General features: G+C 47.0%; 1 protein-coding gene across 4 annotated transcripts in view; it reads right to left on the minus strand.

The window, feature by feature from the left end:
- The window catches only part of SETD9 (SET domain containing 9), a 92,926-nt gene that overhangs the window by 21,499 nt on the left and 46,059 nt on the right, over positions 1 to 25,368 (minus strand). For 2 of the 4 annotated variants that reach the window (XM_033931069.1, XM_033931078.1), the window contains exons 2-4: positions 22,545 to 22,888; positions 5,053 to 5,176; positions 1,329 to 1,444 (exon numbers count right to left, since the gene is read on the minus strand). In XM_033931069.1, coding sequence (XP_033786960.1) covers positions 1,329 to 1,444; positions 5,053 to 5,176; positions 22,545 to 22,888 — 584 coding nt within the window. Of the gene's footprint in view, positions 1 to 1,314; positions 1,445 to 5,052; positions 5,177 to 22,544; positions 22,889 to 25,368 lie in introns of all 4 variants that reach the window. The other 2 variants (XM_033931088.1, XM_033931096.1) reach the window with 1 other exon arrangement.

The raw sequence follows: 25,368 nt of genomic DNA on the forward strand, positions 1-25,368 counted from the left end.
AAAGATAGTGAATCTGTCGCTGAAATTGTTCCTAGATCTATCCTCCAAGTCTCACACTCACATCAGAGCTGTAGCTGCTGCAGAAAAATTTGGGGAAGTTAAGAAAGGCTCTCCCCCAAAAAAGTGGGGAAAGCATGCAGAGAAAATTTTTCCAGTCCCTTTGTGTGTGTGCAAAGGTGAGTGCATACAAGCAGGGCTAGTCTTAGACATGATGGGGCTCATGGCAAACACTAGGGAGGGGGCCCCAAAGCTTGCTTGCAGGCTGTCCCTCTTTCATTTTCAGGCAGATTTGGGGCCCCTGTGACATGAAGGCCCAGGGCAATTGCCCAATTTAGATGTCAGAGTGAACAGATTTCAAAAAATGGATTATACATTTAAATTACAGGTTGCCACAGTACCGAAGCAAAATGTATTGCCATGCTTTTCCTCCACTAGGAAGCTGTACACATTGTAACAAGCAGCAAACTAAACAGTTCGGTCACTAGGGGTCTTTACATAAGAACATAAGCAGTGCCTCTGCTGGGTCAGACCAGGGGTCCATCATGCCCAGCAGTCCGCTCACGCAGCGGTCCATCAGGTCCAGACCTGTTACATAATCCTCTATCTATACCCTTCTATCCCCTTTTCCTTCAGAAAGTTGCCCAATCCCTTCTTGAACTCCAACCCCGAATCCTGTCCTATCACACTTTCTAGAAGCGCATTCCAGGTGTCCACCACCCGTTGGGTGAAGAAGAACTTCCTAGCATTGGTTCTGAATCTGTCCTCTCTCAATAACAACTATTAAGAAACCTACAGTTCAGTTACTAGTTTTCACAGTACAATTTACAACAAAGAAAATTAAGCACACATGTGAATTACTAAAACCCAGTCCAACAGGGATAGGGTTGTGGCAATATTGTGTGGAGGTGAATGGTGGGAAAAAATGTGAAACACACCTCATAGAGGGACCCTCTTACTAAGTCGCAGTAGTGAGTCCCAGTGTGGTAAATGTGACGGAGCTCATCAGAACTGAATGGGCTGCATTGCATTTGACACACAATAACTCGCTACCGCAGCTTTGTTAAAGGGGCCCAGAATTATTTCAAAATCCTCTGCTTGCATGTGTGTCCACATTGTGTGTGTAGGTATGTCTATAAATGTGTGTATATCTGTGCTGACCATTTTGTTAAATTTTCACAGTTATTTTGTCCCCAAACAGATATTTTCAACCTTTATGTATAATTTCCTTGAAACATTTAGTTAGATGGAAAGAATTTTTAAAAACCCTGAATCTGATCCCCAAAATCACATCTCTAAAATGTTAAAAGGACACACATATTCAGATTTACCAGTTGAGCAGTTATTAACATACTGCCCAACAGCAAGAGGATTCCATGGACAGGAAGTAAGCCAGGTGACATCACTCATTTTAAAAGGACCCAGCTGGTCTCTCCTGCTGCATGACCTGCAATTAAAGCACAGTAGGGGAGAAACTAGAAACAGTCTTTCTATAAACCACGGGAAGGCTTCTTAGCCAATCACACAGCATTTTCAGAAAAAAAACATGCAGACCTGTTTTTATGTTCTAGGCAAGATGGGGAAGTAGAATTGGAATCTTCATTTCATCCCTGATAATCACAGCTTTACCATCACAGCACTTGAACATAGCACAATGACTATCACCATTCAGAACTAAATACAGATGAGAACTGAGGGGCACCTTTAGGGGAGTATGGAGAAGACTGCACAGCTTCTTGTTATGGAATTTTTGGCTATACCCCATCCTTAGTATACTGTAAAGCTTGAACATCTAACATGCAATTTTATAAGGTGGAGAAGGGGAAGCACCAACTACAGTTAATGCATGTTACCATAATGAATGTCAGCTGCAGGCAGGTAGTACACGGTATTTGTTCTACCATTAATAAGCATTAGCAGTTTATTCCCTATGAAACGTAATGACTGGATCCTAAATGCCAACCACTCTCCTAAACACTACCATGGAAGTTTTGCAGTTTCAACTGTCAGGTTTGAATTTAATCAACTTATCATCAACAAGTAGTAGGGCTTTTTGGAACTCATTATTGGACAGTTTCCATAGTGATTGCTCATATATAGCTTTTTGTCAAATGATCAAATCAGCAGTATTTTGCACAATTGTTATAAGATTTATTTGATTTTGATTAATGCTGTGGATTGTTTTATTTATTGATTTCTAGACCAGTAATTCTGGTATTTTACTATTTTATACAATGTAATATTCAAGTAGATCTATCTGTTCTGTAAACTACTCAACACTTCATTGTCAATAGTAGTATATCAAATTAATAGATCCAATCCAATCCAGTCCTGGGGACTCCAGACATAATTAAGCCAGCAACACACAATCCTCTTCATGAAGACTCCACAGATTGCAGCCTGAGGTCGCTTGCCCCCCCCCCCCCCACACCAAAGAGTTGAAACCCTGCATAAGGACATGACATACATTCATGTCAGATATTGTCCCTGTTGTGAGAGTCTTTCAGGGTAAAAACCACCTTCTTCAGGAATGGTAGTTTTCTTAGGCATTCTGAGACCAAGGCATCTACTATGGGGAGAGGTTACAACTTACCCATCACCTTTGTTCCCTTGAGAATCAACTCAGGGGACTCCCATTCCACCAGTACCTTCTAAAAAGTGCCTTATGAAGGCAACAAACACTCAATGGCTTCTGCAGCCCCACTGGATCCCCTTCAGAGACCTCCTCTTGTGGCAGCTGGGTATATGAAGTGCTGAAACCATCTCATAATAAGGAGAGTTTCTTGTGGCAGAACAATCTAATGACTGAGAATGATTACCAAGGGGAGAGGGCCCCCCCATCCTTTTCCTCCTTAAGTCCTGCTCTGAAGCAGAGGCCATAATAAGAATCTGATGCACATCTGATGCTCCCTTAGAGACTTCACTGAACAGGGGCTGTCCTGGGAAGTCCCCTGGAGTTGTTATGAGCTTCCCACTTAGCTTGCAGCCTATGGATCTTGTCCCTACAAACTGACCAGGATCCTCTGGAAGCATTGAGAAGGGGCCTGAAAAACCTACGGTGCCTGACCAAGGAGCTCCTAAGGGTCAAGGAGGTAGGAGGCCTCTCCTCTCATTTCTCCTTGCTGGACCTTCTTCTATTCTAAAACTATGAGAACTATCTGGACAGATGGCAAAATGGTGACCATTCCTGTCAAGAGAACAACAATTTCTCAAGTTGATTAAAATTTTGATATACTACCCAATAGAAGCACCTTCTAAGTGGTTTACATATGCATTAAAATTAAATAAAAATAGAGAAATTGTTACATGATTTAAGAACTACAGTATTGGAAAGGAAAGCAACCATAATTGCATGTCCCTCCAATTCCTGACCCAATGTGTTAATCAGAGCTAACAGCTACTCCTGGCTGTGAAAATCTAATCCATATCATTCAAGGCAGTAGAAGCTGGCCATGTTGGCTTCCACAAGCCCCACAGTAGCAACCATCCAGCATACTGCCCTGCTCATCTTGCACCTGTGACCCGGCTCAAGAATTTCCGCCTGCAGCTGTCTTACCTACTTTCTCTCAATCATGGCCAAAATTAGCCTCTTCACCTTGCTTTTATTTTCTTTAAAAACATTTTTATTCAACAGCCTTAAAAACTTCTCTGCTTCCTCTTTTCCTTAGGCTTGACAATTCTCTTTCACCAAAGAGTAATGGGCATGGAGACAAAGGAGAGAACAGCCACTACTCACCCCCCAGTGGTAGCAGCCCAATGGGGTCTTATTACTCTAGCCATACAGAATCAAGGCCCTTGGACAAAACCTTGGGGTACCAAAGAGCCTCTCAAGCTCAATCAGGGCAAAAGTCTGTAAACTGACTCCTGAGTGCTAACTTTGGCCCAAGGACTCCACCAGTGGGCACAGGTTATAGACAGAAGAGTTTCAGGGCTCCATGATCTATTTTTTCTTTATTAATTTGTTACATGCTGCATTTCTAAAACACAACAGACCAATCACTCTGAACATTAAACTCTTCAAAAGACTTCAGTGATGCTACAGCTCAACTATAAACGTTTGCCATAAGAAGTAGAAAATGTGGATCTCTAGAAGTAATCTTAACTAAAGACCAATGATGAGAGTGGTGCATTGAGTCTACACGGCAAAAGTTTATAGCTGAGCTGCAGCACCACTGAGGTCTTTTGAAGAGTTTAATGTTCAGAATGATTGGTCTGTTGTATTTTGAATACTTTGACTACTTAAATTTTTGATTGCCTAAACTGTTTGTATTGCATTTCTAAAACAGGCATAAAATAGGACATTGCATATAGATGCCCTTTTACAAAAATTATCCTCTTATGGCCAACCAAAGAGCAGTACCAAGGCTAGCTCTGCAATGCTACATTCTCCTCTTTGACATAAGGACATTGATGTACTTGAATTTTACATAAGTGGAAATAATTGACAAAAGCAGGGATAATGCCAAAGATGCTTAGGCCCAGATTCTCTATATGGTGCTATAGTCATCGGCCGCCTTAAAAGCAGCTGCCGATCGTGTGTCAATCATGTGATGGTGTCATTTAGAGAATTGTGCCTCCAGCAAAGGTAGGTGCCAGAAATGTAGGCCAGGGTATTCAAGGCCTACATTTCTGGCGTCTATCTTTGATATTAATCATACATCTGGAGGTGCGTATGCCATTTGTGGCATCAGCCACGCCTATAGTACCGTTAGGCGCTATAAAGCACCTACATTGGTGTAATTCTGGCACCAATTTTTTAGGTGCCACTAGGCACCTTGAAAATCAGTTTAAAGCTTTGTTTAAACAGCATTTTTCAAATAGTTTAGGTGCCGGTAGGGTGTCTACCAGCACCTAAAAAACCGGTACCATTTATAGAACATGGGCCTTAATGTTTGGAAGGAACATAACCAAAGTTCTGTACATCTGTGAGTTTCTTTACTACTACTACTATTTATCATTGCTGTAGTGCTGAAAGGAATATGGAGCGCTGTATTTTTAACATGCAATAGACGGTTCCTGCTCTCTTTCTTTCTCTTTGGTATATACAGTAGTTACCTGTACACAGCTTTTGATATCCCTTTGTCATTTCCATCAATCAGGATGCCATCAATACATCGGAAAATGAATGGATTGCCAATGGACTGGAAGAAGATAGGTTCATGCTTTTGGTATACTGTACCTATTGTAGGACAGAGTTTAAAAAAAATATGTTTTGCATCCAACAGTTTTGCACATTCATGTCAGATTTTTTTTTCCAATTAATTTTTATTGAACACTTTTCAAAACACAGGCAAAAATAGCATTAAACAATATTTTTGTTATCCCTCCAGCAATAGTCACTAACCCTCCCCTCACTCCCATATTCCCCAGCTATCTCTTACAAATTAGTTTTACAAACAATAGACCAAGATATGAGACTCCCAAACAAACCAAGAGACTAAAGACTCCCTTACAATTCCCCCATCTTCCCTCCACCCTCCTTTCTCCCCCAAACCCCCTACGATCCCCTAAGATGATAACCTCTCTTAATGACTGATGAGAACTAATGATAACCTCTCTTAATGACTGATGAGGACTCAACCTCCATGCCAGATAGCATCCCAAATTTTATGATAGGGAATTAACTGCTGACATCGTAGCATGGTTAGCTTGCACATTAGATGCACATAGTCTAAACAACTAATTAAATATCATCGCTCAGGCAGTTTCTTTGAAAGCCATTTTTTTGCCAGCGTCATTCGAGCCACAGTCCAAACATAAACGGCCAGCTGATGTTCTGGAGGGGAATATCCAGGAATGGGAGCATTGAGCAAACAACATTCCATCAGCAGAGGACAATGCTTCCTTAGTTATATTAACTATCAATTGACCCACCATAATCCAATGCTCCTTTACCAAGGGACATATATGTTGAAAAGACCCCAATTAGCCACAGGATCTCCAACACAAATTCCCTTGGTTATTATAAATCTGGGATAGGCATTGTGGGGACATATAACATTGATAATACATTTTATAGCCATTTTCAATTAAGGAAAAGGAGAGTGGAATAGAAAAAATATATCTTTATAAAGCCAACCATCAAGTCAGAGTCCTCAAGCATTCTCAATTCTTGAGCCCACTTTTCTTTATAAGAATCCATGAGCACGTCCCTTAATAACAAAGTCCCATATAAGCAATATATCCCATCCTACCCCATCCCCCTTCATAGTGCTAGCTCCAATTCAGTTTTCCCCGAACTGGGATCCCAAAATGCTTGTTTAGCAAGAAATAACCATAATTGTGTATAAACAAAATGTGTCAGTATGTAGCAGGCCATATTCCTCTTGTAGGTGTTCAAAAGATAACATCCCTCCCATCCTTCCAAAGTTGCCCAACCGTACGTAAACCAGCCCTAACCAATTGAAAATGGATAGGATCCTCTCTCCCCAGGACAAAAAACTGTGTTCTTTTTCCGCAAGGAATACCATGTTTGAAAGATCACCTTCAAAAAGGGATTGTTGATTCTGAGCCACACTCAGAGAACTGCGATTGGGGCCCATGGTAGTCTCCAAAGAGAGATTTCTAGGGAAAATGCCTGCTCTAAGTGTATCCAGGGCCAATAAGCATATCTGACCCAGGCTGCTACTTCTTGTAATAAGGCTGCCTTATAATATAAGAAAATGTTTGGTACTCCCATCCCTCCCCTCTATTTTGTTTGAAATAAAAGTACTCTGAATACCTGAGGTGGCTTATGCCGCCAAATATAAGCAAACATTTTTCTGTTTGACATGCAAAAAAACACCCGGGGGATCACAATGGGCAATGCCATAAAATAATAAAGTAATTTGGGTAATAACATTTTTATGGCTGCAATATGCCCCATCCACCCATGTGTCACCCCCCTCCTATCAATCTAATTCTTGAAACAACTAATGAAGATCTGGGAAACTAGCACTATATAAGTTAGTGGGATCCACTGTCAACTGAAGACCCAGGTATTTAATATCTTTATGCGCCCACCGAAAGGGATTTAAGATTGTACCTTTTGAAGCTGCTGTGGATTTAGGGTAAGATTTAAGATTTCTTATTTTTCCATATTAACACGAAAACCCGAGGACTGCCCATAGTCTGATAGGACCTACCTCAACTGAGCTAGAGATGTTGTTGGATCACTCATAAACAATAAAACATCATCTGCAAAAAGTAGAATCTTATAGGATATGTTTTTCACCTGTAAGCCCTGTATTTCATAAATGTCTTGAATCAAGCAGGCAAATGGTTCCATTGCTATAGCACATAAAAGCGGAGACAGGGAATACCCTTGTCTGGTACCCCTCTTCAAATCCACTGGCTCCGAGAAATGTCCATTAATTTTAAACCTGGATAAGGGTTCCTTATATAATAAAGAAATCCATTTTAGAAATTGTTCATTAAGTCCCATTTCTGTCAGAGCCCCAAAACGAAATAGCACAGTTACTTACCGTAACAGGTGTTATCCAGGGACAGCAGGCAGATATTCTTGACTGAAGGGTGACGGCACCGACGGAGCCCCAGTACGGACAATTTTAGAGTGATTGCACTCTAAGAATTTAGAAAGTTCTAGTTAGGCAGCACAGCGCATGCGCGAGTGCCTTCCCGCTCGACGGAGGCGTGCGGTCCCGTTAGGATAAGCCAGCTAAGAAGCCAACCCGGGGAGGTGGGTGGGACGCAAGAATATCTGCCTGCTGTCCCTGGATAACACCTGTTACGGTACGTAACTGTGTTTTATCCCAGGACAAGCAGGCATCATATTCTTGACTGATGGGTGACCTCCAAGCTAACAAAAAGAGGGATGGAGGGAAGGTTGGCCATTAGGAAAACAAATTTTGTAAAATAGATTGGCCGAAGTGTCCATCCCGTCTGGAAAAGGCATCCAGACAATAATGAGATGTAAAAGTATGAACTGAGGACCAAGTAGCAGCCTTGCAGATTTCCTCAATGGGAGTGGATCGGAGGAAAGCTACAGACGCTGCCATAGCTCTAACCTTATGGGCCGTGACGGAACCTTCCAGTGGCAGTCCGGTCTGAGCATAACAGAATGAGATGCACGCAGCAAGCCAATTGGATAACGTACGTTTAGAGACAGGATGTCCCATCCTATTAGGATCGAAGGACAGAAAGAGTTGAGGAGATGATCTGTGAGGTTTAGTGCGCTCTAGGTAGTAAGCTAAAGCACGTTTACAGTCCAAAGTATGCAAAGCCTGTTCTCCAGGATGAGAATGAGGTTTTGGAAAGAATACAGACAGGACAATGGATTGGTTAAGATGAAAATCAGAGACAACCTTAGAGAGAAACTTTGGATGGGTACGCAGAACCACCTTGTCATGATGAAAGATTGTGAAAGGTGGATCAGCAACTAGTACATGCAACTCACTGACCCTCCTGGCAGAGGTGATAGCAATAAGGAAGACCACTTTCCAAGTGAGAAATTTGAAAGAAGTCGTGGCCAAAGGTTCAAAAGGAGGCTTCATTAAGGCGGAAAGAACCACATTAAGATCCCAGACTACAGGAGGGGGCTTTAGAGGTGGTTTCACATTAAAAAGACCCCGCATGAATCTGGAAACCAATGGATGAGCAGTAAGAGGTTTTCCGTGAACTGGCTCATGAAAAGCAGTAATGGCACTGAGGTGGACTCGAATAGAAGTAGATTTGAGTCCGGAGTCAGATAAAGAAAGGAGATAATCCAACACGAGCTCTACTGCTAGTGAAGTTGGATCATGATGATGCAAAAGGCACCAGGAAGAAAACTGGGACTACTTCTGTTGATAGCATTGAAGAGTGGCCGGCTTCCGGGAAGCATCAAGAATAGATCGGACAGGCTGAGAAAAAAGTGAATGAGCCGAGGTCAGCCCGAGAGATACCAAGCTGTCAGGTGTAGTGATTGAAGGTTGGGATGAAGAAGCGACTGCTGATGCTGAGTAAGCAGAGAAGGAAACAGTGGTAGAAGTATGGGCTCCCTGGAACTGAGTTGAAGATAGAGAGGGTAAGTTAGGTGGTGGGGTAGCACTTTATATCAAAGAGAACATTAAGACAACCAGGATCACAGATGTCAAGTATACTGGGGAATCCATCTGGGTAAACTTGGCCAGAGGTGGAGAAAAATGCCTGTACCTTGGTGTGGTATACAGACCTCCGAGACAATCGGAGGAAAAGGACGCAGAATTAATTGAAGACATTGAGAATATCAGTCTATTAGGAGACTTCAACATGCCTGATGTAGACTGGAACACACTATCAGCGACAACTTGTGATAGCAGGAGGATATTAACGTCCATGAAGGGAGTACGGCTCAAACAAATGGTACTAGAGCCCACTAGGGCCCAGGCCATCCTGGACCTGGTACTTACGAATGGGGAAAGCATCTCGGACGTCTCAGTGGGAGAGACGCTAGCCACCAGTGACCATAACATGGTATGGTTTAACCTTAAGAAAGGCTTCCCTAGATCACAAACAAAAACAAGGGTACTCAATTTCAGGGGCACTGTCTTCGCACGCATGGGAGATTTCGTCTACCAGACGCTGCAGGTTCAAGAAGTAACTGATAATGTGGAAGCTATGTGGACAACCTTGAAATCGATCCTTCATGAGGCAACTATCCGCTACATAAAATCGGTAACCAAACAACAAAGAAAAAGGAAACCCCAATGGCTCACAGATGAGGTATCATGCCTCGTCAAGGAGAAGAAAAGAGCATTTCTATCATACAAACGCATGGGGGAAAAAGAAGCAAACATTGAATACAGGACAAAGTCTGCAGCGGTCAAAACAGCAGTCAGGGAGGCCAAACTTCGTATGGAAGAAACTCTAGCGAAGAACATCAAGAAAGGGGACAAATCCTTCTTCAGATACATTAGCGACAGGAAAAAGAACACAAACGGGATAGTACGCCTTAGAATGCCAGACGGGAATTATGTGGAAACTGACTCCGATAAAGCCAAACTACTGAATGATTACTTCTGTTCAGTCTTTACCTGCGAGGCACCAGGGCATGGGCCTCGGCTGGATGCAAAGCAAAGCATGGATGCAAAGCAAAGATGCAAAGCATGGATGCAAAGCAAAGGATGCAAAGCAAAGCATTTCAGAAGTTTGAGTTCACACCAGCTGATGTTTACAAAGAACTGTCAAGACTCAAGGTGAACAAAGCCATGGGACCGGACAATCTGCACCCAAGAGTGCTCAGAGAGCTATGCGATGTTTTGGCGGAACCGTTAGCCATACTCTTCAATCTCTCCCTAAGTATGGGGAGAGTCCCCCTGGATTGGAAAACTGCCAATGTTGTTCCTCTGCACAAAAAGGGTTGCAAAGCGGAGGCTGCGAATTACAGACCAGTAAGTCTCACATCAATAGTGTGTAAACTCATGGAAACTCTACTTAAAGGGAAATTAGACACGATTTTGGATGAGGGGAATCTCAGGGATCCCTGTCAACATGGATTCACTAGGGGCAGGTCAAACCAATCCAATCTTATCAGCTTCTTTGACTGGGTGACAGGAAAGCTAGACTCGGGAGAGTCTCTGGACATAGTGTACTTGGATTTCAGTAAAGCGTTTGACAGTGTCCCACACCGTAGACTATTAAACAAGATGAAATCGATGGGGTTAGGTGAGAAACTAACGGCATGGGTCAATGATTGGCTGAGTGGAAGACTTCAGAGGGTAGTGGTCAATGGCACCCTCTCTAAGACATCGGAGGTGACTAGCGGAGTGCCGCAGGGCTCAGTCCTGGGACCATCCCTTTTTAACATATTCATAAGGGACTTGACCCGAGGGCTTCAGGGAAAAGTAGCGCTGTTTGCCGACGCCGCCAAACTGTGTAATATAGTAGGTGAAAGCGATCTCACGGATGGTATGGCGCAGGATCTGATCAAGTTGGAAAACTGGTCCTCAACATGGCAGCTGGGCTTCAACGCAAAGAAGTGCATCTCGTCAGCAGAAATCCATGCAGAACATACACCTTGAATGGAGAAACACTAGCTACGACCTCAGAAGAACGGGACTTGGGAGTAATCATCAGTGCAGACATGAAGGCTGCCAAACAAGTAGAGAAGGCCTCATCCAAGGCAAGGCGGATGATGGGATGTATCGAAAGAAGCTTCGTCGGCCGTAAACCTGAAGTCATAATGCCACTGTACAGAACCATGGTGAGACCTCATCTGGAGTACTGTGTGCAATTCTGGAGGCCACATTACCGTAAAGATGTACTTCGAGTTGAGTCAGTCCAGCGAATGGCCACTAGGATGGTCTCCGGACTCAAGGGTCTCTCATACGAGGAAAGACTGGGCAAGTTGCAGCTCTACTCTCTAGAGGAGCGCAGGGAGAGAGGTGACATGATTGAGACATTTAAGTATGTCACAGGTCGTGTCGAGGTGGAAAACGACATATTCTTTCCTAAGGGACCTTCAGTCACAAGGGGGCATCCGCTCAAACTCAGAGGAGGGAGATTTGGTGGTGACACCAGGAAGTATTTCTTTACGGAAAGGGTGGTGGATCACTGGAACAAACTACTGGTGCAGGTGATCAAGGCCACTAGCGTGCTCGACTTTAAGAATAAATGGGACATCCAGTGGGATCTCTACGTGGGTCGAGCAGCACTTTGACTTAATGGGGTGGGACAGTAGAGTGGGCAGACTTGATGGGCTATAGCCCTTTTCTGCCGTCATCTTTCTATGTTTCTAATGTTGCCTGGGCCACCGTGGAGCGATGAGAATCATGGTGGCTTGGTCCCTCTTGAGCTTGAATAAGGTCCGCAACATGAGAGGTAGCGGAGGAAATGCGTAAAGGAAGAGATTGGTCCAATCCAGAAGAAACGCATCCGGTGCCAGACGGTGAGGGGAGTAGAGTCTGGAGCAAAAGTGGGGTAGCTGATGATTGTGAGGAGCTGCAAAAAGGTCCACTTGAGGAGTCCCCCATTGATCGAAAATGGACTGGAGAGTCATGGGATCGAGAGTCCATTCGTGGGGTTGGAGAATTCTGCTGAGATTGTCTGCTAAGGAATTCTGCTCTCCCTGAATGTAGACAGCTTTCAGGAATAAATGGTGAGCTGTCGCCCAAGACCAAATCTTTTGGGCCTCCTGACACAACAGGCGAGAGCCCGTCCCTCCCTGTTTGTTGATGTAGTACATGGCAACTTGATTGTCTGTGCAAAGTAGTAGTACTTGAGGAAAGAGGAGATGCTGGAAAGCTTTGAGAGCATAAAACATCACTCGAAGTTCCAGGAAATTGATGTGATGTTTCTTTTCCTGGGCAGTCCAAAGCCCCTGAGTTTGGAATGCGTTCAAGTGAGCTCCCCAGGCATAGGGGGAGGCGTCAGTGGTGATGACCAGATGATGAGGAGGTAGAAGGAAGAGGAGGCCGCTGGAGAGATTGGAAGATCTCAACCATCATTGCAGAGATTGATGAAGAGATGATGTCACAGATATGTGTTGTGAGCAAGGATCCGTCGCCTGGCACCACTGGGTGGCTAAGGTTCATTGAGGGGTGCGCAGGTGAAGACGTGCAAAGGGGTGACATGAACTGTGGAGGCCATGTGGCCCAAGAGTATCATCATTTGTTTGGAAGAGATGGAGAGCTGTGAAAGCACCTGCTGACAGAGATGAAGAAGAGTTTGAAGGCGGTTGGATGGCAGAAACGCCCTCATGAGAACAGTGTCCAAGAGTGCTCCGATGAACTGAAGTCGCTGAGTGGGAATGAGATGCGACTTGGGTAGATTGATCTCGAAACCCAGAAGTTGGAGAAATAGGATGGTCTGGTTGGTGGCAAGAAGTACTTCCTGAGATGAAGGAGCCTTGATTAACCAGTCGTCCAAATAAGGGAAGACTTGAAGATGGTGGGAGCATAAAGGCTTCCACCACTATGAGACACTTTGTGAATACCCTGGGAGACAAGGCAAGACTGAAGGGTAACACCCTGTACTGGTAATGGTAGCGATTGATCTTGAAGCGGAGGTACTGCCTGGAGGCCAGATTGACCGGAATGTGAGTGTGTGCCTCCTTGAGATCAAGGGAGCATAGCCAGTCGCCCTGAGTGAGGAGTGGGTAAAGAGTGGCCAGAGAGAGCATTTTGAACTTTTCTTTGACCAAGCATTTGTTGAGATCGCGAAGATCTAGTATGGGTCTGAGGTCTTCGGTTTTTTGGGGGACCAGAAAATAGCGGGAGTAGAATCCCTGCCCCTGCTGATCGAGAGGAACTACCTCTATGGCGTTCAGAAGGAGAAGGGATTGGACCCCCTGAAGGAGGATGGAGGACTGAGGGATGTTTGAAGCAGACTCTTTTGGAAGACTGGATGTGGGAAGAGTCTGAAAATTGAGAGAATAGCCGTGGCGGAGGATGTTGAGCACCCACTGGTCCGAAGTGATGGTCTCCCAATGGCTGATGAAATGAGAAAGACGTCCCCCGATGGGTTGAGGTAGAAGGGCAGATGGTAGAATACTGGCTAGGCCCTGGAGAATGGAGTGAAAAGGGCTGAGTGGACTTCTGCGGTGGTGGAGGCTTCACCTGTTGCTGTTGTTGAGCACGAGGTGGCTGACGTTGCTGCTGACGTTGACGTCTCGGTTGCTGAGGCGCAGATGGTAAGGGTCGAGCAGCATAACGGCGCTGATAAGCTGATTGCTGATGATAAAGCCGGGTAGGAGGAGGCTTCTTATTCTGAAGAAGAGTGTCCCAGCGAGTCTCATGTGCGGCAATTTTTGTGTGGTGGAGTCCAGAGAATGGCCAAAGAGTTCATCTCCCAGGCACGGAGCATTAGCAAGGCGATCCTGATGGTTGATATCAAGCTCCGAGACTCTCAGCCAAGCCAGACGGCGCATGGCGATAGAAATCGCTGTAGCTCTGGAGGTAAGTTCAAAGGTATCATAGATTGAACGTACCATGAACTTCCTAAGTTGTAAGAGAGAGGAAGAACAGTGACGAAAAGCAGAGAGTTTGCGATCAGGTAAGTATTTCTCAAAAGAAGCTAATTGTTGAATTAAATGCTTCATGTAGAAAGAGAAATGGAATGCATAATTACCTGACCTATTGGCAAGCATAGCATTCTGGTACAATCTCTTGCCGAACTTGTCCATGGCCTTACCTTCTCTGCCAGGAGGGACTGAGGCATATACACTAGCTTCCGCAGACTTTTTAAGTGTAGACTCAACCAACAATGATTCATGTGGGAGCTGGGGTTTATCAAAACCAGGAATGGGGATCACCTTATATAAAGAATCCAACTTCCGAGGAGCCCCAGGGATGGTCAAGGGAGTCTCTAGATTTTTACAGAAAGTTTCCCGCAAGATATCATGGGGGGGCAACTTTAAAAATTCCTTTGGGGGCTGGTCAAAGTCCAAAGCATCAAGAAATGCCTTGGATTTCTTGGATTCAGCCTCCAAGGGATTGGAAAGAGTCTCGCACATCTCCTTTAAAAAAGAGGTAAAGGAGGAATGGTCTGGTTTAGAGGAAGGATCTTGCATAGAAGGGTCCTCATTACCAGAAGAAACCTCATCCTCAGAAAGTAATGGCTCTTCAGAGTCAGATCAGTATCTCGGACTTGTGAACCTCGACCCCGAGATTCCAGTGTCAAGGGGTCAAGATGTTTGGTCTTACGGGCCGATTTCCCGGACCGCAGAGAAAGCACAGTTACTTACCGTAACAGGTGTTATCCAGGGACAGCAGGCATATATTCTCACATGTGGGTGACGTCATCTACGGAGCCCCAGCGCGGACAGCTTTTCAAGCAAACTTGCTAGAAGTTTCAAGTTTGCACACTGCACCACGCATGTGCTAGCCTTCTTGCCCACTAGAGGGCGCATCCCCACCTCGTGGTCCTCAGTTCCATATCATAGCAAAGAAAGCCATCCCCGGGGAGGTGGGCGGGTTGTGAGAATATATGCCTGCTGTCCCTGGATAACACCTGTTACGGTAAGTAACTGTGCTTTATCCCAGGACAAGCAGGCATGATATTCTCACATGTGGGTGACCTCCAAGCCAACCAAAAAAGGGCAGGTGGGAGGATGGCAAATTATGAAAACAGATTACGTAACACCGACTGGCCAAACCGGCCGTCGCTTCTGGACAAAGTGTCCAGACAGTAGTGAGAGGTGAACGTATGAACCGAAGACCAAGTGGCAGCTTTACAAATGTCCTCCATAGGCGTAGATCGGAGGAAAGCCACAGAAGCTGCCATCGCCCGGACTTTATGACCCGTAACACGACCCGCAAGCGGGAGACCAGCCTGAGCGTAGCAAAAAGAAATACAAGCAGCTAACCAGTTGGACAAGGTGCGCTTTGAAACCGGGTGTCCCAAACGATTAGGATCAAAGGACAAAAATAATTGAGTAACCTTCCGATGAGACTTGGTACGTTGGAGATAAAATGCCAACGCCCTCTTACAGTCAAGGGTATGAAGCGCCGCCTCACCAGGATGAGAATGGGGCTTCGGAAAAAACACCGGAAGGACAATAGACTGATTGAGGTGGAAATCAGACACAACTTTAGGTAAAAATTTGGGATGGGTGCGGAGAACCACCTTATCATGATGAAACACCGTGAAAGGAGGATCCGCCACCAAAGACTGTAGTTCACTAATTCGACGAGCAGACGTGAGTGCAATCAAAAAGACTACTTTCCAAGTAAGAAACTTAAGGTGCGACTTGTCGATGGGCTCAAAGGGAGGCTTCATAAGCTGAGCCAAGACCACATTAAGATCCCACACCACCGGAGGAGGTTTCAGAGGAGGATGGATATTCACTAGCCCCTTCATGAAACGCGTCACCAGAGGATGAAGAGAGAGAGAACGACCCTCAAGATGCCGATGGAATGCTGCAATGGCACTGAGATGTACCCGAATGGAAGTCGTTTTCAGGCCAGACTCAGACAAATGCAAAAGATATTCCAGAACCGAAGCCACAGGCACCGAATCTGGTTCCAGACTATTCAAAGAACACCAGGATGTAAACCTGGTCCATTTCTGAGTATAGCAAAGCCGAGTCGAGACCTTACGCGAGGCCTCCAAAACGTCCCTCACGGCCCGAGACACCGGAATCGAAGTCAGGGGGAGAGAAACCAAGCAGTCAGATGTAAAGACTGAAGATTGGGATGCAACAGCGAACCCCGACTCTGAGACAGCAGAGAGGGAAACACCGGCAGAAGCAGAGGTTCCCTGGTACTGAGTTGAAGAAGTAGGGAGAACCAGGGCTGCCTGGCCCAACGAGGCGCAATGAGGATCATGGAGGCTCCGGTCGATCTGAGATGAACCAGCGTTCTCAAAATCAGAGGAAACGGCGGAAACGCATAAAGGAACCTCCCCTCCCATTCGAGGAGGAAGGCATCCGCCTCGAGACGATCCGGAGAGTAAATCCGAGAGCAATAGAGGGGCAGCTTGCGAGTCTCCGGAGAGGCAAACAGATCCACCTGAGGAGTACCCCAGCGGTCGAAAACCTCGCGAAGAACTCGGGAGTTCAGAGACCATTCGTGCGGCTGGAGAAGACGACTGAGTTTGTCCGCCAGCTGGTTCTGCTCTCCCTGAATGTATACCGCCCGCAGGAACATGTTCTGGGAGATCGCCCAGTCCCAAAGGCGGAGGGCCTCTTGACACAGGGGCCAAGAGCCCGTACCCCCCTGTTTGTTTACATAGTACATCGCTACCTGGTTGTCCGTCCGCACGAGCACCACCTGATCGCGTAGCAGGTGGACAAAAGCTCGCGCAGCTAGAAAAATGGCGCGAAGCTCCAGCACATTGATGTGGCTCCGACGATCCTCGGCAGACCACAGACCTTGCGTCCTCAGGCCGTCCAGGTGCGCTCCCCACGCATACTCGGAGGAGTCCGTCGACAAGACCTTGGTGTGAGGAGGAACGAGAAACAGCAAACCCCCTGACAAATTGGAAGGGACGGTCCACCAACGGAGCGATCGACGTAAACAAGGAGTCACTGCTATCCGGGAAGACACCGGATCGCGATCCTGTCGCCACTGTGACGCCAGAGTCCATTGCGCGATTCTCAAGTGCCGGCGAGCGAACGGCGTAACGTGAACCGTCGACGCCATGTGGCCCAGCAAAACCATCATGTGCTGGGCCGACATCTGCGATTGCCCTTGACAATGGCGACTCCACCGAAGCAGAGTCTCCCGTCGAGGCGGGGGGAGAAAAGCGCGGAGGCGAACCGTGTCCAGCACGGCTCCAATGAACTGGAGAGACTGCGCCGGACGCAACTGAGACTTGGGGAAGTTCACCTCGAACCCCAGGTCCTGCAAAAGACTGATAGTCTGTCGGGTCGCTAAGATAACCCCCTCCCTGGACGGGGCCTTGATCAGCCAATCGTCCAGATAGGGAAAGACTTGCAGACCCCGCGAGCGCAGGGCCGCCGCCACCACCACCATACACTTGGTGAATACCCGAGGGGAAGATGACAGCCCGAAGGGAAGAACCCGATACTGCAGGTGCAAATCCCCGACCTGAAAACGCAAGAACTTGCGGCAAGCGGGATGCACCGGAACATGGGTGTAAGCTTCCTTCAAGTCCAGGGAGCACATCCAATCTCCTTCGTCCAAAAGTGGATAGAGAACCGGGAGCGATAACATACGGAACTTCTCCCGGACCAGGAACTTGTTGAGCTTCCGGAGGTCCAAAATGGGGCGCAAGTCCCCGGTCTTTTTTGGGACCAAAAAGTAACGGGAGTAAAACCCCTGGCCCATCTGATCGCGAGGTACCACCTCGACCGCCCTGAGACTCAACAAGGCCCTGGCTTCCTCCAGGAGAAGGGCCAGCTGGTTCCGATTGGGAGGGCACGCCCCGGGGGGCAAGTCCGGAGGCGGACAGGAGAAGTTTAGCGAATAGCCGTCTGAGATTATCCGGAGCACCCATGCGTCCGACGTGATCGCCGACCAGGCCCCGGCAAAGGCCGTCAGCCGACCCCCGATGGGGAGGGGGTGGTGCGATATTGCGGTGAGGGCCCGCCCCCAACCGCCCATCCCGTCAAAAGGACGGCGCGGCCTTGGCGGCCCCCTGCGCGGCAGGTTTAGAGGGGCCACCCCTACTCTGCTGGGGCTGTCTCCGAGGGGGCGGTCTGGAGAAGGCCGGTGTGGACTTCTGAGGGTACCTCCTCGGGGGCTGCCGGAAGGGACGCTGGGCAGGAGCCTTAGGCTTCGGGCGCACCAGAGAGGCCAGGGAGCGTTCCTGTTTAGACAGTCGCTCCGTCGCCGCATCCAAAGAGTCATCAAATAATTCCACCCCAACACAAGGCAAGTTTGCCAGGCGTTCCTGCAAATTTGACTCCATCTCGAGGGTCCGAAGCCACGCCAGCCGGCGCATGGCCACTGCACAGGCGGACACCCTCGAGGCGAGTTCAAACGCATCATAAACTGCGTGGAATAAATACAGGCGCAACTGGGTCAGATTCGAACTAAAGGTGGCGAACCGGTCCCTATGCGACTCCGGCATCACCTCACGAAAAGAGGGGAGGTCCTTCACCATCGTACGGAGGAAGGAAGAGTACGAAAATGCATAGTTCAGGACCCTTGCAGCCATCAGAGAGTTCGCATAGAGACGACGGCCAAATTTGTCAAGGGTCCGGCCCTCCCTACTCGGTGGGACCGTCGCCGAGACCCTGGAGGGCTGCGATTTCTTGACCGCCGATTCCACCAGGAGCGAAGTATGGGAAAGTTGGCCCTTCTCAAACCCTTTGATGGGGAGGGTGCGATACTTAGACTCCATTTTGGAGGGGACCACCGCGACCGTCAAAGGAGCCTCAAGATTCCGCAGAAAGGTCTGGCAGAGGACCTTGTTAATCGGAAGGCGCGGGGACTCCCTAGGAGGGGCAGGAAGATCCTGCTCCTCCAAGAACTCTTTGGTGTGAGTGGACCCTTCAGACAAGTCAACACCCAAAGCCGCCGCCATATCCTGCACAAACCTGGTAAAGGATGAGGGTTTAGCAGGAGGAGAGGGAGACCGCGACTTCCCGGCGGAGCCGAAGGGAGAGGCCTCGTGAGAGTATCTGGGCTCCCTCCCCGACCCCGACCCCAACGAGGCACAGTCCTGCGACCTCGACGGAGTCGGAGACCGGGTGCGTCGGAAGGAACCCCTCGGGGATCCCCCCGGGGTCCGAGGCACCGAAGCCCGACCCTTCGGCCCCGGCGAGGAAGCCCGAGAGCTCTCCCTGGCCGGAGACCGGAACAAAATGGGGTTATCGACACGCAGGTCCCGCACCTGCAAGGCATCGGCCCCGGCCGGCGACGAGCGACCACGCCGCCGAGGCGAGGTCCGAGACCGCTTGGCCTTCCTCGGCTTGCGCCTCGCTCGAGACCTGCCCGAGGGCGATGAACCTCGCGAGGACCCCGAGGACGAAGATGAGATTCTGCGCACTCGGCGCACCTTGTCCTTCGGGCGCACGCTACGCTCAGGCGGATCCCGCGAAGCCGGGTCCGAGGGTACCGCCGAGGTCGAGGCCGTGGGCGCCTCGGGAGCCGAAGCCCCGGTACCCGAGGCCGAGGTCGCCAACTGCGGGGCCACCGAGGCCGAAGCCTCCGGGGCCGAAGCCGCCGAGGCCGAAGCCTGCTGCAGCTGGTCAATGGCCCCGGTGAGCTCCGAGGCGATCAACGCCCGGAGCAATTCTTGGAACACAGGGATTGTCATTCCCTGTGGCAAGACCTGCCGCTGCTCCTCGGAGGGCGACCTCGGTCTCGAGTATTCCCTCGGGGCAGCGGACGCGGGCAACTTGGGTTTAGCAGAGGCGGACCCACCCGCCGACGAGCCCGAGGATGGCTTTTTGGACGATCCTGGAGCTGAGGAGGGAAGCGGAGACTTACCCGAGGCCTTGGAAGAGGCCGGCTGTTTCGAAGGCATCGAGGCCCGAGGCGAAGCCGAGGGTGCCGAAGTCGAGGTCGATGCCGACGTCGAGGCCGAGGTCAAGGCCGGGGCCGAAGCCGAGGCCGAACTCGAGGCCTTCCCCGGAGGGGACTCGACAGAAAAAAGTTCTGCCATGCGGGCTTTGCGGCGTTTAAGTGCCCGCTTCTGGAAAGTGGCACACTGCTCGCAGGACGCCGTCGGGTGTTGGGGCCCCAAACACCGCAAGCAGCACCCGTGTGGGTCAGTAATTGAAAGAAGCCGTTCACAGCGCCCGCACTTTTTAAAGCCCGTTACGGGCCGGGACATGGGCCCAAAAGAGAGCCGGGAACAAGCGAGGTTCCTCGGCCACGGCTACCGGGAGCCCCCGGTAGCAACGGAACGAAAAAGTTTTTTTTTGTTTTTTTTTTAGAAAAGAAGAAAATAAAGAAAGAAGAAGACAAAAAAACGCAGCGACCGTGCGAAAATCCCTACACAGCCGCGGCGACAGAAGGCACAATTAGCACAAATTCTCCACAGGGCTTCTGGCTCCGCGGATGAAAATGAACTGAGGACCACGAGGTGGGGATGCGCCCTCTAGTGGGCAAGAAGGCTAGCACATGCGTGGTGCAGTGTGCAAACTTGAAACTTCTAGCAAGTTTGCTTGAAAAGCTGTCCGCGCTGGGGCTCCGTAGATGACGTCACCCACATGTGAGAATATCATGCCTGCTTGTCCTGGGATAAGCGGTACCGGGAGAAGTGAGAGACTGTTGGTGTCGAGACAGCGACTCAGCTCTATTAAGACCTCTCGGTTCCGGATCCAGTAATGGCATGGAAGCGGAGACCGAATGGACACGTACCGACAGAGTGGAAGCCGACAATAGGGGTCGTTCCACGGCCGGTACCTGTGGCTCAGACCGGACCGGAGCTGGAAGGTTCAGCGCCAACAGAGCAGGAAGAAGTTACTGCAACTGCTCTTTGAGTTGGGCATGGAGGACAGCCGCAATACGGTCATCCAATGAAAGCACCGGTATCGCTTTTTTCTTCTGTGGTACCTGCGGTGCCACTCGACGCCCAGAGGATGAGGATGCCGAGGAAGATGCACTCACCTCTATGGGGGCGGAGTGTTTACGAGGGCGCCTCGAGGTCGGCAAGACTGGACTCGCTGCCACCGCGACTGGAGGACGCTCCAGAGGGGAAGGCTTCTTAGCCGGCTTACCTGTAGGGTGCGACGCCGGGGTAGTATCATGCGGCGTTGAAGAAATGGGTGCCGGTTGAGACGGTGTCGATGTCGGTGCCGATGGATCAGACATCTCGGTACTGAAAAGGAGCTTCTGTTGAATCTGCCGATTCTTTAAAGTACATTTCTTCAAAGTAGCACAGCGGGTACAGGTGGAAGCCTTATGATCCGGACCCAAACACTGTAAGCACCAGTTGTGTGGGTCGGTCAAGGAGGCCAATTTTTTGGGTTTTGAATCAATTCAAATCATTTCACCTGAAGTGAATTGGTGAATCGATTTGAATAGGGCAGCACTAGCGCCCATAAAATTGTGGACACGTCTCCGAACTTGAGTCCACATCCTTTGGATGCCCAAGTGCCAATTAGCACTTGTTAAGACCTTTAAATTGCTCATTAACTACTTTATTTGGATGCCTAAGTCTCACCTAACATTAGGTGTGATTTAGGCACCCTTTATAGAATCTGAGCCTAAGTGTTCAACAGTCAGCTTCTTGCCATTGATGTTAAGGTATTCCAAAAATGTTCCCAAAGGTCAGTAAACTGCTTTCCTTTTTTTGAGTCCAGGTCTGTAAAATATCATCTTTATTAATCACAGTGATAGAAGAACAGGCAGTGGAATGAGATACGACACTGGGGCCACAGCCTAACCAACCTTTTGTTTTGCATAGCAACAGCTATTAAGTAACTTGGGGTGGGTAGGAACGGGATAATTTGTTTGGTTCCCTGTAACTAAAAAGTGTTCTGCAACTTTTAAAAGTGAAGTAAACTTTTAAACTTCCACTCACTTCAATGAAATTAAAAAAATAAAATCCTGCCATTCACAGACCTGGGCTCCCCAAGTTGGGGACACTTTGACAGGAATTTCCAAATATGGACCTAAATCCAGGACCTCTGAGACAGATTCTCTGCCCAAGACCCCTCAAGCCATAGGGGAGTTAACTGGGTACGCAATTGGGCTTACAGGGTTTAAAGGGTAACATTAGTGGGTGAATAAGTCAACTTCAGATGTGCATTAGCAATTGGCTAATTGGGTGGCTGGGATCAGTGGGATGCATGAAGGACAGGAGTTGATGGGTAAGGAGGAAAGAGTGGCAGGCTACACTGACTCTGGGGTTGTGGGCCAGAGTTCCTCTAACTCAGGGGCTCTGGGCTCAGTCATAAGAGTCCTCAATGTTTTAAATTTTAAAACAGTAGTAAAAGTAGTATACTTTAAAAGTTTACTAACATTTTCAATGCACTTGGCTAATTAGGAAATGTGTGCTAAGCTTTCCACACATTGTTACTCTGGTTTTAGCACATACCTTTTCACTGTACTTTTTTTAAATATATATATATAATATACGCTGCAGCAAAATGTTTTGTTTATTCCACTGGGTAGTAGCATGATTTTTAAATGTATAAGTAAAAATTTACAGTACGAATTAGCACACATTTTTAATTCGTGTTTTAATATATACCAAGCAAGCAGAATAATAAATAATGCAGTAGTTCGTACCAGGATACATAGCTACAACAGCTCCTTTAGGCACAGATCCTTTGGAAACGAAGACTCCTATCCCAGCAGAGATCAGAGAGCTTGTTCTTCGATTAATACTGAAACCAAGCGTAGCAAATAATATCTCCCCTGGTACAAAAATGCTCTGTTTTGGACCATTGCCAGCTGTTTGATGACTAGTGTATAATGCTTCATATTTGGCTCTTATAGCTTCAGGAGGCAAGACAAAATCATCTCTGAAATGGTTTATGATCAGAGCTTGAAAGAATTTCATCAATGTATCCCAGACGACAGTATCGGAAATAATTTTATCTTGGGAATCTTTTGAGACATGGCGTGTTGTCCTGCAACATAAGAAAAAAGTCTAAATCCAATGATGCTGCTCAGTCATTTCTGCTTGTATAGATGAGATTAGATATCATGCATAAATGGAATAACCTTCCATGGAATATAGTGGAAGAAGAAATGGTTAACAAAATCCAATAAATTATGAGATAACCATAAAGGATCTCTAGAAGTGAAGTGAGATGATAAGACAGACGTCAACCAGGTATAGAATTAAGGGACCTTTTTACTAAAGTGTTAGTGTGTGCCACATTAAGGGCAGACAATATGAATTTGCAGTAAAGGCTCCTCAGGAAGATTCAAAATGGAGCACCTTGTCAAACCACATTTGGATTAACCTGTTGAAGACTTTCAATATTGTTCAGATAAGTTGAACTTTTTAAATGACAGAGAGTTGGCGAAAATGGATAGTGTTAATATATTTATGGATACAAATTGAATACAGTCACTGTTAGCTATTAGGAAGAACCTCTAGAACAGTGTTTTTCAACCTTTTTACACCTATGGACCGGCAGAAATAAAAGAATTATTCTGTGGACCGGCATCAGTCCGTGGATCGGCGGTTGAGGAACACGGGGCTAAGTCATGGGCCAGACCCCACCCATCTCTACCCAATCTCCACCCCAGACCCCGCCCCCCTAATAGTACTAATTACACCTTACCTCATCTGGAAGCCTTCCCTCTGACGTTGCAACATCAGAGAGAAGGCTTCCGGTTCAGGTGCAGGATGCCCGTAGGAGCCACTGCCCGTGGCTTTGTGCACTGAATCAGTTAGGAAGAGGGAGCTGGCTCGAAGATAACGCCGCATCGATCGCACCGTGGACCGGAAGTTAAAGAACACTGTTTTGGACCTGATGCATGTGCAGGCCCTGTGGACCGGCAGGAAATCTGTGGACCGGCACTGGTCCATGGACCGGTGGTTGAAAAACACTGCTCTAGAATATATGGTGATATTCATTATTAATAGCAAGTGAAGCCATATAAGGCTCAATATTCGCATATTAAACATCATAGGCATTTGTGTGTGCCATTTTGATAGTGATTTACAGAGGTTCTTTCTTTCATATTAACCCCCTACCTTTTACAAAGCTGTTCTAGCGGCTGCCACTGTGGAATCTGCCCCGAAGCCCATAGGGATTTAAAGGACTTTGGGGCTTTTGCTGCGTGGCTTTGTAAAGGAGGGTTAAATTATTTTATAAACAAACATTTATATGTTGAAGATCCTAGAAAAAAAATATTCAGAGAGCAGATTTATATTGGTGAATTACTTCTCTCTGTACAGAATTTTGAAGAGTTAGGATTGTTTCCTAAAATATATACTGCAAAAGAAAAGCCATATGATGTGACACACAAGGTAAGAGCCAGGAGGAAAACCTGTTTCAGACCCTCATTATAGACCTGGATCTATGGAGATTTGGCTTTCAGCAGGCAATGATCTTAAGCACATAGCAAAAAAGCAATAGAGAGGCCTAGCAAAAAGAACTTGAATATCCCTTGAGTGGTCCAGTCAAAGCCAAGAACTGGAAACAATATAAAATTTGTTGCGAGACTTGAAGACTGCAGTTCAGAGAACAGAGATGTACCTTGATGATATAGAGATATGGGCTGTGAATCAGGGAAGTGAAGGTTCATATATCCTGCTTCTCCCGACACTTTTTGTGACCTTGGGCAAGTCACTTCAACCTCCATTAAGGTATAACTGACAGTAAGCCCATTTGACCAGGAAAAAATTGAATGTAACTTGCTTTAAACTTAGATTTGGAAAAGGCTAGTAATAATTAAAAAATCCAGATAATTCCTAGCGTACCTGAAAGAGCTTTAATTGTTCTGCTGAGAATGGTAAAAAATTGCACCATCCTACTGTACAAAGTTAGTACACTTATGGATAACTCCCAGATGTTATTCCTGCAAAAGGAGTTTCTACCAAGACCTTTTGGCTTCTTATTTCTTACTGTAGAGTATGTTGTAGATCAGTTAAAATTCCACTTTAATGCATTTTGAACTGTAGATTTAGACAAAAGTTTATAGGGTACTGTAGCTAGATTTTGGAAGTTATTTCCTACAATGGCACATTGGCATTCACGACTTTCAACAGCTGAGGGAAAGTGCTAGATTTATCCTTTCTATAATGCCTCGTGAAATGAAACAGGTAACTTAGAAATTTCTAGGACAAGTCTTACAATTGTTTAAAAATGAAACTGTGATGGAACGTTGTATTTGTTACTACCGTCATTCTTTCCTCTTGTAGTGGATTTTATTTGGTAGTAATGCTCAACTTTGTGATGTCACTCATACTGACATGCTAATGTATACTTAGGTGGTATTCATAAAGAATGATTCATTTGAGGAAAGTTGTGGGAATGCATTGACATTTCTGATTTTTAAATGAAATGCATTGACATTTCTGATTTTTATATGAATGACTGACATAGCCATTTGTTCTGTTGCTTGTCTATATCAAAATAGAAAGCACCAGCCT

This window comes from Geotrypetes seraphini, chromosome 1 (genome assembly GCF_902459505.1).
Source record: "Geotrypetes seraphini chromosome 1, aGeoSer1.1, whole genome shotgun sequence".
Lineage (NCBI taxonomy): Eukaryota > Metazoa > Chordata > Amphibia > Gymnophiona > Dermophiidae > Geotrypetes > Geotrypetes seraphini.